Genomic DNA, 19,354 nt, shown 5'->3' with positions numbered 1-19,354 from the left:
TTGAGTAAAGCTAATAAACTGTCAGTTGTTAGCAGAAATCAGCGTGGAAACGCAGTCTGACAAGCAGACTCTACAGCAACATGGCTTTAATGTGGTTCAGACAGATTTGTTGCCAAAACTGAATGAAAAAGCAAATTAAAAAGAAGAAAATAAATCCCCCGAAGGTACGATTTAGTTTGGCTTTCTTAGTTACAAAGTTGCCAATTTATTACAAACTAAAAGCAACAGTGCTTTCTTTAAAATGTAGTATAAATAAATACACTTTTTTCTGACACGTCTGCCATTTAGTGGAATGGACAGCTGTCACTGGAGTATGTTATAATATAAATCTGGATCATCAGAAAGTCACCTGGGCTCTTCGCACTGTTGTGGAAAATAATATTTACTGCAGGAGCAGTGAAACGAGACTAGGCAAGTGCAGACACCAGACAGAAAGCTTTTACGAGTCTACACGTGGGCAGTAATACTTTCAAAAGCACACCGAAAAAATAAGCAGTGTATCAATTACAGAGGTGGGGATGGCCAATTCAGAACAAGGGGCTATAAAATATACTGCACAGCTGTTGATCTTGAACAGAAACTCAACAAATCTCACGATGGATGGCAGAGCTGACAACAACAGCACAGTACTTGGTTCACTAAATACATTTTGACAAATACATTAGGGCACAGCGGTAGGACTCTCCAACACAAACAGCAGGCTGCAGCTGTAGACATCTACCAGCAACAACAGGAGGGTTGAAAGTTAATTGTGCCTTGTGTATTGCACCGGTTGCCAACTACTGGCTGATTGCAAATCCTTTGACATTCCCCTGCTGAACATGTCCCTTGTTAAAATAAATCTTTTATTTCTTAGTTTCAACTGAGTTGTTTAAAGTAACTTGCTTCTACATCCCTGGATAAATGACATTGATAACTGTTGATAGTTCACCTATTCACTAAATACATAAAAGTGGCCAAACCACTGCTTTCTGAGTGGGGGTCTAAATGTAATGAGACAAGTTGGTTTGATCCCCATTTAAGTGGTGGAACTAGAAGCACATCCCTTATACTGCAACGTAGTCTCCCTTTGAAAAATAGAAAACAATGTAAATCTTGGGTTTGTTTCTGCAGCCTGCAATGGATTTTCCCCTACCCTTACAAATCTGCATTGTAAGCACTGTTGTGATAAGCATTGAGCAATACCATACACCACACCCACCTTACATCTAAACCCACTCTTTAAGCCACATGTGCCGATCACTGCAAGATTCTCATTCTGAATGTTTAGCAGCTCTTTGCCTTTGACATTTAGTAATATGTACAACCACAAAAATAAAAAGACACCCACACAAAAACATCGCTATGAGTAGAATGGGTGCATTAAAAGCCTGACTATTTTCAAAAATTGTGCGCATTATTTGACAAGAAAGTGAGAACTTGAAACAGACTCTCACTGCACAGGTGTTTTACTGGTATAGACTCACAATGAAACTATGTGTGAGTGGCTAACACCCCGCCTCCACCCCCCAAACATATGAGTCAATAATGACAAGCTACAGAGACATATTTATTTATCATTTTTTATCATCTTCTTAAAGGAAACACAGAAAAGGTTAACGTTAGAAAGTTTGTAAGAAATTACACAAAGGAATGCTAAAAAAAAAAAAAATCTGCCCTCTACAAATTAGTTTATTGATTTTTGTTTCGCAGTCAGTGAACAACTTTTAATACAGAAGTCACATTGAAGGTTTTACTTTTGATCAGTAATTCTGTCAGAATGGGAGATATCAATCAATATAATGGGGCCGTTTATTGGTAAGGCTGTACAGTAATTACATTTGTAAAGAGAAATCCTGCCAGTTATTCAAACATGTTTGCATAAATGATAAAAAAAACATCTTGCCTTCTGCAAATGTGAAACTTATGGTCTTATCACTGTACGCCAAAAAGCATTTATCTTGCCCCTATTTAACAGAAAGCATTAGGGTACTCATCTCATAACCTCACAATCTAAATTAGGGGAGTTTTAGAGTACTAAGTAAAAATGTAGGTAATTTCCACTGCAGATTTAAGGAAATGCGTTGTACATTATCCCTCCCTTGAAAGTTCAACTATATTTAATAATAATATGAAGAATCAAACTTCATATTGGGGGTGGGGTGCAAAATGTGTACTTAAAAATATAATAGCATCAAACGGAATTATGCAGTGAAAGACCAGATAAATGAATACAGGTGTGAGCTTTGCTACTATATAATTAACAAAACTGCCCAGAATTCAACTTTATGCATCTTTTGTGTAGTATAGTAACACCTTAATTACTGCTTTATTTCGATATGATTTCAGATTTTACACCCACCTTCCACTGCTATGTTTCTTCCTCAGAAGAACATGACATGCTGATAAAACACCCTTCTTACAAGCAGATAAAACAGCCCCAACACTCCTCTGCTGGTCAAGGGGTACAAGGTCATGCGTTATCATTCCTCCTTACCAGGATGATGGATCAAAAATGTTTCTCCCTTGACTTACTTTACTGGTTTATGTTGATTTCTTCATATTGAACAAATTCTCTTCCCCTTATTGTTTTACCATGTACTTTAACCCGTTCTTAATACTGCCAGTTGTGAACTGATGCACCTGCTCAATGGTTGTGCCTCGTTGCACTGTAGTTTGCAATTTAGTGATGTTGATAATGGGATCAATAAAACAACCTTACTGGAGTATGACCAGTTCAAGGGTGGCAGTATTTTGATCTGCAGCTGTTAAAATCGTTAAAACTAACCCTTATGTCACTTTATGCATTAAGGGGAGAATTTATCATGAAAAGGACTTATGGTAACACCCCCGCAATTGGCTATGCTTAAAACTGTTCTCAAATAATGTTATAAGTTATTCTCTATGCTTAAAACTGTTCTCAAATAATGTTATAAGTTATTCTACAAATGTGTTCAAGATCTAGACATCCTAGTTAACACAGACTTCCAACCCTCCTAAAAATATAAAAAACAATTAACTACCAAATAACACTTTAACAAGATTCCTGCATGCATTTTACGAGGACCTTATAGTTTTGCAATAAAACTCCTAAACTATGGTTACCTGATCATGTTAAAAACAAACTGGGACACTTTGCTTTGGTTGTAATAAATCCGGATTCTTTTTTTTTTTTTTTTATCTGCCTCCAAGTCCTATCCCAGATGGTAAAGGGGGCAGTTGGGACTTGAATCACATTTCTCCATCTGGAAAACCAGGACACTGACCTGAACGTGTCAAGCTGGGATGAATACAAAAAACTGATTGGGACAGTCTTTTAAGGCCTGAAAAACAGGATGTCTGGAAAGAATCTTATTGAATTTTCATTTGAAAGTGATACAGACAAAGTGAATGATAATAAAATGGAATCCTGGGGATTCATTGGAATTCTTACAAGAATTCTGCCACAAAACACCATGCAGGGAAATATCCTCTTTGTGAAGCAGATTGTAAGGGGTGCAGCAGATGAACGCGAGTTCTAGGACCAATATCAGCTGCCAGTGACAAGAGGCTGCAGTTCCCAGCGTGAGGAATCAAGTTTGGATGCTGTTAGTGGGATGATGCAATTACCTGTGTGCACACTTTAACATTAGTAGCTCAGGATAAAGCCTAGATTGAAACAACGAGACTCTGATAAGCACAGACCTGGGGCTGGACAACCAGAGTGTACCCTGCCTTGGTGGGTGCAGAGGTGTGGATGCTGTATCCAAGGGGATGGTTATTGAACAACTTGACTATAGGGGAGAACCATGCAGAGGATCATAAAAGTACTTGGGAAAGCATCAGAATGCCAGAAAAAAGCGGCTGGCAAATAGGGAGCTAGCTGATGTGAGTAGCCTACCAAGAGGTGCTGTGGACTGGCCACCGAAACACACCAGATTACCCTGGGAATAAGCAGCACTCGATGCAGCACGGCAATAGACAAAGACCAAAGGCCCTTGTAGCTGTGAAGTATCTACAGCATGCAGGTGTGAGTGTTGCAGATCTAAATACTACCAAATAGCCTACTTGCTATTGCATTAGGTAGAGTTAATGAGGCAGTCAAAAGAAAACAGTGGCAGTGTTGAGATTTATCTCTGTTTAAAAAATTTAAATAGATCTGTAAGACTTTGGACTCTCCAAAAATAACTCTCCTGAGTTTGCCAAAGGCAGTCAATTCCAGATAAGATAATGCAGTTACATTTTCTATTGAGGTGTGAGCTGATTGCTCATCACTATTAACAACGTAAACCTGTTGCGTGGGAGGCAAGATTTTACAGAGCACAATGACAAGGGGCCAAGTGAAATACGCAAAATAATAATGAAGGAAACTACAGTAACCAGAAACTTGACAAAACATTTCTTTTCCAGGAATCAACAGCTACAGTCAACATAGGGACACTTGATCCCATGTCTATCTACAAGTGATAAGAAAGCTTCAGCCCTTCTGGTTTATTTCAGAATAAACAGGATGGTGCTAGGCTAGGTCAGGGATGCATGTGAGAAAGCTGGATGATTGAAAATCTTAATTTGTTTTCCGTACACTCCTTGCATCTGAATGACCCCCCCCCCCCCCCCCCCCCCCCATGTGCTCACAATGCTTTATACACAATTATACAAATACTTGAAGTTTCCGTATATCTACCAGTACTCTATGTTGTCTGCCTGCCTTCCTCAGGTAATAAACGCTGTGTACTGGAATGGGAGTTAATACAACTTTTAAGCAGGAAAACTTTTTTTAACACACCAAGCTGTGTGTTATTAGAAAACATGTGGTCATAGACTGAGCTGCACGGCACACTGCCTCCTCTACGATAACACCTGAATAAACAGTAGCCGCTGTGCATGCACTGAATATAAATACTGGAAACTGACCACTAATAAGGTAAACAATGCTTTTCAAGGTCTCAGTTTGTTAGCTGTCAGCAATCAAGTACAGTTCTAACTTAAGTACAGTTCTTTCTAACTTAACTAAATAACCACCTTTTTGGGGTTCATTACTTTAGTTTTTTCCGGCAACTTTTTTTTTTTTTAAACTTTTGATTTCTCTGAACCTCAATGCAATTATGCAGAACGGCACCACAAAACCGCCTACACTTCAAGATGTTATGTGTAATTCTATAGAAAGATATGCTAAATACTTCAGTGAAAGAATAATTGCTGGGAAATTCCATTGTTAGGATATTCTGACAGAATAAACATCCATCATCCTGAAACAAGAACCTGACATTTCAAGTTGTGATGCCAAAAGAAAACCCGTCTATAGCCAGCTATTGCACAAGCAGCAATGTCAAGACCTTGTGTCGGGTTCGTCTGAAATCACACAGCGAGTGCTAGCGTAGCATTTCTGAACAATTAAGGTCAGAAAAGATATTAATGCTGTAAAATCAAGTAAACATTATATGTCACTTATTGCTACACATTCTCCTGCTGTTCATGCAGATTGGAGACACTGCTGAATATCACTATGAAGGGGTAACCTAAATTATAGTAGTGAATACACCTCATTGGTGTGGCCAGAATAGGAGAGAGAGAGAGAGAGAGAGAGAGAGAGAGAGAGAGAGAGAGAGAGAGAGAGAGAGAGAGAGAGAGAGAGAGAGAGAGAGAGAGAGAGAGAGAGAGAGAGAGAGAGAGAGAGAGAGAGAGAGAGAGAGAGATTTTTATTTTAACACAGCGAGGTAAATCTTTTAGGAAATTAAGTTGACAAATGCTTTGTCAAATTGTGCCAGACGGCTTCATTTAAGTCGTGGTCTATGAGAGTAAAATATTTGGAAAATATTTTAAGTTGTTCCAATACAGCTTTTATTTCCCAATGGATTTGGTTTTATTGGTTAAAATGAGTTGCAAACCAGAATACTGGCAATGTCTACATGAACGTTTCCCATTGAAACTGCAGACATTAACCTTGTCAGTGGCGTGATACTTCAGTAATAGTATAGGACATAAAGCTAAATAGGGCAGCGGTGAAATAATCAGTATGCATTGTTTATTGGCAGTTATGTCTGTAATTATATCTTGCATGCTGGCCAGACACTGTACACCTTTTCTATTTGAGTCAAGTCCCCAGATTATTATACAACATATTTACCATATTAACCTGTTCATTTTCTCGTAGACAAGATTTGCAAGCAACATATTGATGTATTATTATTATTATTATTATTATTATTATTATTATTATTATTATTATTATTTTGTTGCATTCATTTTTAAAGTTGAGTTTCCTACACTGTTGTATAATTTCATGAGATTTCATAGGCTTATCTTGCATGCATAAAATGAGGTATCATATGTTATGTTATCGAAACATGTCATCGAAAAATAACATAACAGCAAATACTCTTGTGGGACCGATGCAAATAGGATATGCATTAACTATTAGGCATAAAATCTGTTTAAAATATGCTATTATGGACGACTGTCCTTGGGGCTCAACGACAGACGTAAGATGGTCCTTATGAATCTCAATTTCCTGTAAATAGTCAACTATGGGATGTTTACCTGCTTACAGCTGCTGATAACCCTTTATGAATGGAGCCCAAGAAGTATAAAAACTACAGGTACTAAAAGAGTTACCCTCATGGGTCAAGGCGAATACATTAGCTTGTCATGCAGTACTTTTTCCCACTTTTCAATGACATTTACAGGTTACAACTAGTTTCTTTATTTCTGTTATTCACTCGCTAAATCCCTCAAATAATTATCCTAACTATCACTGCACTAATCAGCAACAACTGGTTGCATTACCTACTCAGTGAATGCCTTGTATTCTATTTTATTGTTACACTAAGCTTTTCCTTTGTTGGGTTTATCTGCTACATAGTTTGTGAATTGTTAAAGCCACTTGCCTGAGATTCTGCCAACACCTTCAACCACAAAGCATACTTTATGATAAAGGCAGCCACACATTCAGAGCCGATGTGAGGTTCTGCAAAATACAAGCTTGGCTCATTGCAAACAACAATCCACTAAGGTAACATGATGAGAGCTGCCATTCGAAGCTTCTTGGTTCAAGCAATGGTAGTCATAGTATTTGTGATGGTATTTTTTACTCAATGCATACTGTACAATACTAGTAATCACTTTTAATAACGTTGTTTCCAAAGATATTTTAATGTATATAGCTTTATGGATGTATTTGTTTAAATTAGTTGCAATAGTTTGCACTTGTTTTCTAAGCATGTTGTAAAATAATATAAAGCAAGTACATGTTTATTAAAAAAAAATAAAGTAGCACATTGGTCAGTGTGGTATTACTGTTACCCTTTTATGTGATCAAAGTCTGAAACAGTCATGATGTTTTACACTGTTTGGAAATGGACCATGTAATTCTGTGAGGGACTGTTCTCTGAGCTAGCGCTCTCTCTCTCTCTCTCTCTCTCTCTCTCTCTCTCTCTCTCTCTCTCTCTCTCTCTCTCTCTCTCTCTTTCTTTCTCTCTCTCTCTCTCTATCTCTCTCTCTTTCTCTCTCTCTCTTTCTCTTTCTCTCTCTCTGTCTCTCTCTCTCTCTCTCTCTTTCTTTCTCTCTCTCTCTCTATCTCTCTCTCTTTCTCTCTCTCTCTCTTTCTCTCTCTCTCTCTCTCTCTCTCTCTCTCTCTCTCTCTCTCTCTCTCTCTCTCTCTCTCTGAGTGAGTAAGCACTTTGTACAGTTTTCCTCAGTTCAGATCAGACTGCTTTTTATGCCATGCAGCCGTTTCATAGTAATTTCTGTGTCACACAAGCATCCTGCTCCAGTTTTTTTTGGCATATTAGGTGCATTCATTTTTGGACGTAGTCCTACAACCCTTTTTTTTAATTCTTCATTTTGAAATTTAAAGCAGCACAACTAATTTTGAAAGAATTGAAATTTGGCATGTCGTTTATAAAGGCGGCAACCACAATTCTACTGATGGAAAGTATTATAAGTGGAAGAAAAACACCTGGCAAATAAGAGAATCAAGCTTCCTGTGTCTATACACTGAGACTACTACTGACTGACTGACAAAAGTAAATGTAATGATTTTATAACATTTTACAAACCTAACCCTAGTTGCTGTTGTTTTTCTTTTCAATAACCCTTGTAATCTACTTGAAACTTGAAACACAGGAGGTCATGTTCATTTTAAAGCAATAAAGCACTATCAAGCAGATCCATGCCTAAATGCTAGCTAGCAAACCATAAAGTTCAACCATGAATGATCTGGCAGCTTCATTACTGGCAAGCCTCCAGGGAAGGACTGAGATTATGAACACAATTACTGGGAGCTCTTTTACAATCCAATCAAACCTTATAAATGGACAATAAATCCACGTTTCAACAATCAATTGAGCTGATTCAATACTCTGCAGGTTTTTTTTACTTAATACTGTATCTACAATGTAGGTAAATCTCCAACTAACCCAATTATCCAAGGACAGCCACAAATGACAATAACTCTAGCACTGGGAGAAGCGTGAGAATACAGCAGTGGTCTCAATTCAAGAAAGAAAACACATAGCGACGAGACACCGCAAAAACTGCCAGAAGACTGAAACGCTGACAGTTCCACTAGTCATGGACCAGCTTAGCAATTTAGTTCAAAGGTATTGCATTCCGACCTGCCAGCAAAAGTATCAGCACTCATCTTCAAGAACTTTACATTGAAAAGACATGTACAGCACTGCACAAGGGAAACGCCTATCCTTAAAGAGAAACTCTAACCCTTAATCTCTCTCTAAACCCTGCTTTGTTTAAAACAATGCAGAAAGGTCTGGCACCAAAAGATCTTTAACATAAGGGAAGGGACAGGTGGGAATATTGTCAGTACTAATAAGGATGAGAAAACAGAATAGTGATTTCAGGCCCTTGTAGGAACGAAGTAATCTTGGGCAGCAGTGTGGAGTAGTGGTTAGGGCTCTGGACTCTTGACCAGAGGGCCGTGGGTTCAATCCCAGATGGGGGACATTGCTGCTGTACCCTTGAGCAAGGTACTTTACCTAGATTGCTCCAGTAAAAAAAGCCCAACTGTATAAATGGGTAATTGTATGTAAAAATAATGTGTAAAAAAATAATGTAATTGTATGTAAAAATAATGTGATATCTTGTAATAATTGTAAGTCGTCCTGGATAAGGGCATCTGCTAAGAAATAAATAATAATAATAACTTTAAAATCAATTCTAAAGCTCACAGTGCACAGATTCAAGTACTGGAATAATATGCTCAAAGAGAATACTGTAATTTGCTTGTTAAACTAGATATGACAAGGATAGACATCAACTGCACACAAAATTCAAGCTCAAGCTGTTTTGTTGTTGTTGTTTTTTCCGTTTTTCATAACCCGACATCTGACATGTTTCATACTCAAGTACTAAATTATGCAGTCGAAAAAAAAAAAACAATGCTGGCAACAGAAAAATGACTTCCACTGGATGCAACTTGTAAAAAAAAAAACATGGAAAAGTTGTGCATGACCTCACCATCTTTGCAATGAGGAAAACATCAGAGACACAATTAGCTTTACTCACAACAGATGCTCTGCTCAGTTGTTTACCTCATATTGAAACAGATTTCAAATGTGTTTCAGAGCCTCTCAGCTCTCAAAGGCTCCAGTGCTGGTGTCTGATTGCTGTTAGAATTTCAATTGGCCACACATGTAAGAAAGGCAGCAGTGTAGAGTAGTGGTTAGGGCTCTGGACTCTTGACCAGAGGGTCATGGGTTGAATCCCAGTTGGGGGACACTGCTGCTGTACCCTTGAGCAAGGTACTTTACCTAGATTGCTCCAGTAAAAAAAACCCAACTGTATAAATGGGTAATTGTATGTAAAGAATAATGTAATTGTATGTAAAAATAATGAGATATCTTGTAACAATTGTAAGTCGCCCTGGATAAGGGCGTCTGCTAAGAAATAAAAAAAAAAAAAAAAAAAAAAAAAAGAAATTCTCTTAACCATTTTTCTGTATATGCCATCATAATGATGGCGGGCATACAGAAAAGTTGTTTCACAGGTAAGAATCACAAGATTTCATAACAGTATGCACACATCATGAGTAGACACTCAGTTATCCAAACTGGACACACAATGTGTTCTGGTGCTTCTGGTAATTGAGTTTCAATGCATTTGTTTTTATTGTAAATGGAATTTGCATGGATAAATGACTAGGAGCTGTATTGCCTTTTTGTATCTCTATGCAGCTGCTGTGGATTGGGGGTGGGGGGTGGGGGAGTATTTAACAATGGATGACAGGCCAACAAGCACAGTGCTTAATGGGTTAATGACATTGTGTGTAATGAACTAGTACAGACAGGCAGAAGAATCCTAAATGTGTGGTCAGCGAGTCAGAAGAAAGTCTAAATTAAAACACCAGCAACAAACACGCACAATCCAAGACATGGAGCACAAGATATAAAGTTACAGTGTAACACAACACAAAAGAAAGAGGGAGTATAAAATGATTTTCTATACTATAGATCTGGACTTCTCCAAGTTTAATCTAAAGCTTGATTACCTACCAGGACAATTACGCAAAGCGAACCCAAGTTATAGGGATATACATGTGAACCTGTTCAATATCTCGAAAAGTGTCACTTGATTGAGAGCTGTGACACAGACTGTCGGCACTCAGTTAGCAGAGATCATTCTTCGGAGAGTCTGATTGAAGCAGGCGGAATGCAAACAGAACTAAATCCCGACTGGGACTCTTGATTTGTGACTGTCTGACAAACATGAAATAACCAAGCAGATTCTGAAAGGCCGAGGATGGAAAACTGCATTCCCAAACCCCTTTTTCTTCTGACTTTAAAAATAAAAAAGGAATTAATGTACGGTAAAGGAACATTTAGCAACCTCTTTCCACTACCTTCAACAGCTGGGTTAAAATAAGTCAAAAACAAAGTGTACCCAGGCACCACAGTGTCATGTCTCAAGCTGCTTTACTGCTGGGTTTAATTCAGAGATGATGTGCTTGTTTATTCTCCCAACAGAAGGTTTCCAGTTGCGGTTTCCAAAACACGATGTTCCCTAATATTTGTCTTTGCATTTCCAAATGAAAAACCCAGCATGTTGTGCAAAATTCTTGATTAATTTAAACAAGGCATCTATCTGCCCATACTTTTTTTGATGTTTTTTTATTTTTATTTTTTATTGCCAATGTGCTACAAATGGCAATAGCACTGGCTACACTCAGACACAGAGCTTCATCTGTCATTATTTGTTAGAATATTTGTCACGTGTTTGGGTTCTCTATATATTACTCTTATTGAAGGCACACAGGCAGTTAGAGAATGTGACCACCTGGTGGCACTGTGTGATATGCCAAGAAATCTCATTAGATGAGAATATAGAATTTAATGTTAACTTCAAATTGCAAATGTTTCCCTTTTTTACAGCTCAGACAGGGTGTAGGGGTTGGTTACAGCCCTGGACTGTTTTTTCTGTTGCATTGACTTACCTAAAGTATGAGGATCCACTCATTACAACCTACTGCACATGCTAGCAGGTACCTGCTAAGCCATTCCGATGGGATGATAATCCTTCAACATTATGAATTCTCAATACAATATGTATCTTTAAGATCCAACGGCTTTATGGCCAGATGAAAAATTCTACCAGAAACAAATGTCTGAACTGCAAACTTAAAAAGGATCTGCATGAACTGCTGTAAAGCAGGATTACACAGGCAGATACAGCATGCTGGCTCGACATTTCAAAGCCAGGCTGAGAAAAGAAAAAAAAGTTGCAACAGAAACATCTGAGCCAAGCTGTGACCTGATAAGGGGCCATCTCATACGCACAGACAGATCGCTTCTAAATACGAGAATATGATTGTCTTATTCTTATGGATTCCCAGCAGGCTGCAACAGTGGTTTCCAGTCTGCATAACATTTTCTTGGAAAAAGGTTAGGGTAAGGCTAAAAATAATACTGGACATTTTCGTAACCAAGTCACTGCAAATCCACATGAATTTCAATGGAACAGCTTGTAGTTTTCATTTGAAAGATGCCAATATACTAGAAATGACAGATTCCATTTTTTATTTGTTTGGGGTTTTTTTTGGTAACATTGTGAAAATGGACCAATACCAAATCATCTTCCTTATTAAACAACTCTACATTGGGGTTAAAATGTTTTTCTTCAGGTGGGTCACTTTGGAACCAAAAATTGTAAACAACTTAATTGACCGGGATCATCCTTCAACTTAAAACTATTGATTTGAACTTAATTAGTCTAGTATAGTATAGTTCTCACAGGGTGACTGACAGAACCTTCCTTGACACTCATGTAAATGGTTTAAAAGCACTTACCTGCAGCTGTCACACACCAAAAAGCAAAAAGCACTGCCGACACAGCCTGACTCCCAGCCATGGTGATGCTACGTTCGTTCTTCGCAGGTCCCAAGACTTCTGCTTCTGTCGTGCAGGAAATATTCACCACTCAGATACAGTCTATACTCGAAGTGCAAAGATTCAAATCTACCTGTAGGGGGCAGTGGAATAAAAAACAATCACAGAATGGCATTGTGGTATATAGGATTTGGGGGGCGGGGGGGCTTGTGTCCTTTCAGCTAAAACAACATTAAAATCTATGATGAAGTGCAGTACCAGTAAATCTAGAACCACAAAAACAATCAAATTCATCCGTCTACAAATATGATATGCATCCCATGACAAGAAAATAATCTGAGTTTAACCACTAAAATAAATAACAGATACACACTTACTGAGGGGGAAACATAATTATTTTTTAAGTAACTGAAAGTATATTTAATTAGCAGCTATGCTGCACAGAATCAGACCATCGTTCCTTTTTTTTTTAATAGACGCTGCAGCCATTCACAGCTGCTAAAACAAAGGCTCTTTGACAAGCCTGCAGCAGCTGAAGACTGCTTGTAATTTTAGAATATCCTGTCAGGAAAAAACAAATATTATCCTATACTTTCAATATAGGAAACAGTACTCCTGAGCAGTTTCATTTTCAAAACAACTTCTAATGAAATTAACCATAAACGACAGTAAGTGTTTCAGTTTAATCACAGTATACAGTAATCAGCCAGCTCTGTTGATTCAATGGCAATGCTGGTACCAAATAAAGTGGCGTGTTTAAGATTAGGAAAGGTACCTGGTTAAACGTGGCATTGCAAGATTAACAGATTAGTCAAATACAGTACTGTGCATTTGGACAATCTGGGAATACTGGCCAAAAAACTCCTTAAACTTTATCTTAATTTTAAATTACAACAATTGCTAGCAGATGAAGCACACATTACCCTTAAAGTGTACCACAGCAACCCCAGTAACAAAATCAATCTGTAATTTGCAGTTTACCATGCTTTTGCTTGTTCATACCTACATACAGTAAGGCTGCTGATTTTCATAAGTTTTCTAAAGCTTGCAATACAAAAAGGTGTGCAATATTTAAGTTTAAAAGTCTTGTTGATAATGAATCCACCGGCGGAAAGGAAAAAATGCAAACTATTGCATGTTACAACTGACAAGAAATAAATATCTCATTTGTGTTTCTTTTATAAATTCCTTAATTTTCTCCCTGAAAAAAAGAAGGCCAGCTGCATGAGTTCTCCCAGCCAACAGGGTCAGAATTATTGACTGGCCTGCTCTGCCCAGCCCCACTGCCCCAATATAAGCCAGCTGTATACGAATGACATCCACACCCCACTTATAAAATCACTGAGGCCCAGTGATGTACAATGATAAACCAGTAGTACCCCAGCTCACACTGTAAGAGCTGCAGTTAAGATATTTTCACCTCTAAACCACAAGTGAAATCAGGAAATTGGTTTCTCTGTTTAAAATGATGTGGTCAACTATTAAGAAAAAAAAAAAGCAATCGCACAATTCATCCAAACCTGACACAACTGTGGCACGCTATACCTAAATAATGCAAGATAATTACCATTCTTTTTTTTTTTTTGCAATCACATTTTCAACATCTGATGATTGTGTGTTATTAAGTGAAAACTGGTTATTCATCTCTGTCTGGGGGAGATCTAGCCCTGAAAATGCAGGAAATGCTCCTCCAGAGTAAAAGTATAACGTGGTTTTAGTAAAGGATGGCACAGTGGTCTATTGATTCAGTTACTTTAAACAGTGGCAGGTCTAAATACCACCACCACAAGTATAAAACAGGACCACCCCTGGCAGACACTTACTTTACTTACAGACAAAAACACACTTAAGAGACTCACTACACACTACAAGGTCTACACATTACCTTAAGCCTGCATGGGGAAGGCAGCAGCAGGGCTGGTAGGTGACGTAATCACACACGAAGACATAAGCCAGATATACGCTCCTTGCAAAGGAGCCGGCTTTTTTGTACAGCGGTATCGGCGCTATGCTTTAGTGCGGGAGGTCCCGGGTTTGCGCCCGTCCTCCGCCTGTGTGTGGATTGCCTCGCCCTGTGTGATGCGCCTGCCTATACCGACATAGGACCGCAAAGGGTTAAATAAGCATTATGTTCATCACGTATTAGATCCATGTGTCAAATTTGCCTGCTAACTGCTAAAAAAAAAAAAAAATGAAAGGGTTCGGGAAAAGTAAATTTCAAAAAATTGGCTGGCATCCCTTGTTTACATTTGTTAGAGAGTCAAATATGTTCTTTAGAATCCACGTGACCGCCTGACTTCTGTCAGTATTTTTAAGATCAATAAAATATCTCCCATATATCCCTGATGACGTCGGGGTATTTAACCTTTATTTATGATACTGTTCTTGTTTGTTTTTGTAATGATTGTTCATCTATGCCTGGCCATACAAAATCAATGAACTGCAAAAACGTCCTTTTACTGCGTTTGGTGTTTAACTTTACACTAGAAAATATCAGCTATTATGAAAATATCAGCTATTTCCTGATCAAATGTTTTCAATAAAACAAAAACATTTTGCTTCCTGAGATTTAACCATGCTTGAAGTAATGTATAACCCTGTCCTGTTTCAAGTACGCATTTGACAGTCATTGCGTTAGGACTGATTTAATGAAACTACTCGTCTAATCTTTGCATAATTTACGCAAACTGCACTGTCAAAGCTTTCTGATGGAATCTACTGAAGGTATACCAAGCATGTGTGCCACGCAGTTTTCCTTACCTGCAGGGCACGTGATAAATGACAGTACAATTCGAAACAGTGTTAGTGTGTTTGAATCTGAAGCAGCATAAATATTGAAGAAGAAAAAAAACGTATGTAACTAGTTAAGGTATACATTAGTACTTGAGTTTAAATTCTGAATTTCAATACTAATATTGGCATTCATATAGATAGATAGATAGATAGAACGGCTACTACAGCATTGTGGGGGCGGAGGCTGTTGCCAGCAATTGCCTGGTACAAGTTTGTAAAGTGACAGCAAATGACGAAATGCAGCTAATCCGTGCTGTTCGGACAAGTAACACGTTTCATTTTGCATTGATCATTTATCGTATTGTACTCGGTTGCAAGTACAGTGCCTCATTTTGAAATAAATAAAACACTGTACCAAATAATTTACTATTTCTCATTGTTTATTTGAGGGGCACAAAGTTACAATGTTGTGTATCTTGAAAGAACATTTCAAGGTTGAACCACTTGCATTACTTATCTAAATGCATAATACAACTGATTAAATATGGAAATTGCTTGCCGTTCTTCTAATGTCCACTCATCCACTAAATCCAGCTGGTCCAGTGAAATTTATTAGAACAAAAAGTCAATATTATCTAAAACAATAGAAAACAATGCAGCATACAGAATTTGGAAAGTTTAGCTGTAAATTCTATTAGAAGTGCTTACAAAACGTGATGTACTGTAGCAAGCCTTCAGCCTTCCAAACACCTTTCATCTTGCAAGACAATGTTTTGCTATTTTTCATGGATATATACTAAAACATGCTGTTGTGTTTATTCATTAGACTGAGGGATTTCGGCTAGTCTACAGATAAATGCAATGCAACAAACACATAACACCCTCCCACTGGAAAAAAAAACCCAAACAGATCAACCACAGCGCAAAGGAAAGCGTGCAACATACTGCTTTACCCTTGAGATAGATCCGAAACGTGTAGTAAACATGTCGTTTTTTTAGGACAGAAAATTGACAAAATAGCATTTTCATAACATAGCTCAGTCCTGCAGCTTTCTTTCATTTACTACGATTATACTTTCTCTTAAAACGGGATTCTTAAAAAAAAAAAAAAAACAGTTTTAAACTTTCTACAGCCCCGATACGTACCTCAGCGCGGTTTCCTCCAGCAAGAAGACTAAACTTTCGAGTATGCTGCCGTCTTAACAATGCTTCCAGCCTCCGTTCTCTTTATTTGCAACAGCAAAATAAAAAAAGTTTGTATTCCTTTTATTTTGAACAGTGTGTAAAACTGTGGCGGTGAAATTTGTGGTGTTTTCACGAATTTATGCAGTGTAGTACTAACAAGATTACAATCTTATTCTATTCACTGTTCAGAGGAGGTGGGACGGTACTGCAGCCTGTGTGGAACTCGGGCTTCATTTATCTTGTATTTCATTGGAGAAGACAACCAAAAAGGGTGGGTTAAACCAGACGTTGACACCCCATGTTTACTGTACAATAAAAGTAAGACGGCAGTATTTACAATAGTAGAAATAGTGCCTAATGGAAAAAGCTTCAGTCGTCTTTATAAACTTATTGCGGCAATATTATTATCCTTCCAGATACTGTTTTGAATAGTCACAGAACCTATATATTCCCAGATGCTGCCAAGTCTTTGGTTAAAATATTAGCCATGTTGTTTTCATATCCTCTTATTAAAAATAATACTGTATTTCATATCTGTCTGATATTTTTCTGAAGTCTCCTCCCCTGAGGTAGGTATTCTACAGAAGTGATTGGCTTATGCACAAAACTTCATAAGGCCTGGATCAGTTCCAGAAAAAAAAGCAGATTATGAAAGCTGTTTAATCCAAAACGTCATTGACACAATATTTTTTGTTCTGTAAAAACATCACAAAACTATTCTTAAAGAAAACAATCAATGTGCTAATTACTTTATGTTGTAAAGAGTTTTGAGAATCCAGCTGGTTATAACTAGCAATGAGCTAGCTGCCTGTCCTGGTCTGCAGTGAAACGCATATTTTGTGATTATTATTAAGGAAAAAGGAAAAGCTAACTTCCAATTTCTATTCATTTGCAAACGCAGTCCTGTATGTTTGCAGACACACTGTTGTTAACAAGATCTGCCGTGCATCTCAAACACACGTTTTAGTTCATTTCCAGACTTCTGGCAAGTGATGAAACATCCATGCCATCACAGCAATTACTTTAGAATCTACAGACTACAGCTAGGACGGCCAAGCAGCACTGCTCAAGAAACAAAAGGTCTGGCTCAAATGAAGGGGAGGCTGTATGGTGGTTGGCCTTCCAAACCATGACAAGTTCAGTTACTGCTGAATTTTCTATTGGAATTGTATATAACAGTTCGGAACACTTTTTTGAAATGGTTAAAATCCGTATGAATTCCAATAGAAAAACCACTAGAACATTGCCTTCTGACTGTTGGATGGATGCTCAGCATTGTGTTTATACTGGTCTGTAGCACACAAACACAAATAGACATGCTATCCATTTGGAACTGAGAAGATGGATATCTTACTTCTACTCGGTCCCATTGTTTTTGAAAAGCAACGGCAACATTTGTAACAGTTTTCTATGATGAAGTTGACATTTTTCAAAGGAAAATAGCTGAACAACCCTGAACGACTGGAACGAAGATTCAGTTATTAGCTGCTAAGTGCAAAAGTATATGAGCCAGGTCTTGTGGATCTTTGTTCCTCTTTTTGTTAAATAGAAAGAAAAACACAATGAATCTTGATTGACAGGCAAATCAACCCAGTGGGTGGTGTTTTTACATGTAAGACAGCAACTTTGATAACTTGTGCTATTGAAAGGCGTGTTAGCGGGGGTTTTAAAGCAATTTTCTTCCTGGGTGTTCTCCACCCACTTATTGTTCACTTAACCTTGACACATGTCTGAAGCACAATGCTGCAGAACGTGTCTGTCTGCATCTTTTCTTGAGAGACATTTCTAGACAGTGTCCCTTTCAGTGAAAATATTTGCCTGTAAAACATGAGGGCAAAGCGTGGTCCAAAAATCACATGGCTTTACCATGGCTCTGCATTAATCCTGTTGGTGTTTTCAGACAGGGGCGATTTATTAACTCTGTAATGAACTGGTGTCTCAGCCCTTTGAATTGAATGGAAAGGTAAGGGTGGGGTGCAAACCAAAAGCTCTGTAGAGAGGTAATTACGGGTCTTAGCTGTCAGTGTTATGAACTCATTAGCCACTAGAGAAGTTTTAGGTTGGTGGTATATAGAGTTGTTGCTGTTTAGAAAAATAAGAGACCCCCTTGTTGTGATAACTAGAGTATACTAAAAATTAATTCTCTATCATTGAGGACTCTAAATGGGATGTGGACAATATGCAGGAGAGGGCTGCTTCATGCTCTAGGCTTGCCCTTCAGAGACTTCGTACAGTGAATGTGTATGAATATGGTTTTTAACACTTTATGGGGCACGGCGTATTTAAGCATTTTAATTTACACTCATTATTTTCGAGTGTTCCCTGATTTCTGTATATATTTGCTTTGATAAGTCATTCGGATGTGAAAGATAAGAGAGAATTCTTTAGAAGAAGGCATCAAGGTTTCAACCTTGAAATACAGATCCTGAGGTTCAGAAAAATACAAATTAAAGGAGACGTGATTTATATGAACACAGTGCAATGTTATAAACAAAAAACAAAAACAAAAAAATGTGGGGTTCAAATTGCCACATTTATATTTCTGTAATAAGCCACATTGTATTCTTTGTTAAAATGTTAATCAAACACCCCATGCTGAAGTTTGCTTTGTGTACTGATAGCTGTGGCTGTGATGGTGACAGTAGTTTAAAAATGCAGTTAATAACATGATGAAAATCCCTGTCTTAGCAAACAAACAAAATACACTGAGAGCCTATTGGGTGTACTTAACGAAAAGATAAAGTTGCTGTGTTCTTGATACGTTTGTTTTAGTATTGCTTTAGTAATTCCTGCAAAACATTATTCAGAATAAAATAAATGTGAAGTACACAGTACAGTCCAATTTACTGTTAACATGGTCGTACTGTGATTTTGTGAGTTATCAAATCATGAAAACCTTGATAAAAATAATAATAAACAATCCTTTGGAAAATGCCCCCTTAAGTAAGGCTTATTTGAAATGCAGATACATCTATATGCAGATTAGAATGGTGTTGTTAAATGTGCTAATATTGTGAAGAATAATTAACTAACAAACAGAAATCACAGCGATTTGCTACAATATTATGTTGGTTGTTGGTTGTGCAGTTTGTACATGTATGCTGTCATAGTTCTGATCTGGTTGAAATTGAACAAATCCC

At 37.7% G+C, this 19,354-nt stretch overlaps 1 protein-coding gene across 1 annotated transcript in view; it reads right to left on the bottom strand.

The window, feature by feature from the left end:
* Positions 1-16,439, bottom strand: part of LOC117417070 (transforming growth factor beta receptor type 3-like) — a 70,749-nt gene extending 54,310 nt beyond the window's left edge. The window contains exons 1-2 of the mRNA XM_034028786.3: positions 16,176-16,439; positions 12,258-12,429 (exon numbers count right to left, since the gene is read on the bottom strand). Of these exons, the coding sequence (XP_033884677.3) occupies positions 12,258-12,318 (61 nt within the window). The 5' untranslated portion in view covers positions 12,319-12,429; positions 16,176-16,439. The remainder of the gene's footprint in view (positions 1-12,257; positions 12,430-16,175) is intronic.
* Positions 16,440-19,354: the final 2,915 nt, after the last annotated feature.

Source organism: Acipenser ruthenus, chromosome 12 (assembly GCF_902713425.1).
Source record: "Acipenser ruthenus chromosome 12, fAciRut3.2 maternal haplotype, whole genome shotgun sequence".
In the NCBI taxonomy this organism is placed as follows: Eukaryota; Metazoa; Chordata; class Actinopteri; order Acipenseriformes; family Acipenseridae; genus Acipenser; species Acipenser ruthenus.
The sequence above is the reverse complement of the archived record's forward strand: the minus strand, read 5'-3'. Positions and strand labels throughout refer to the sequence as shown.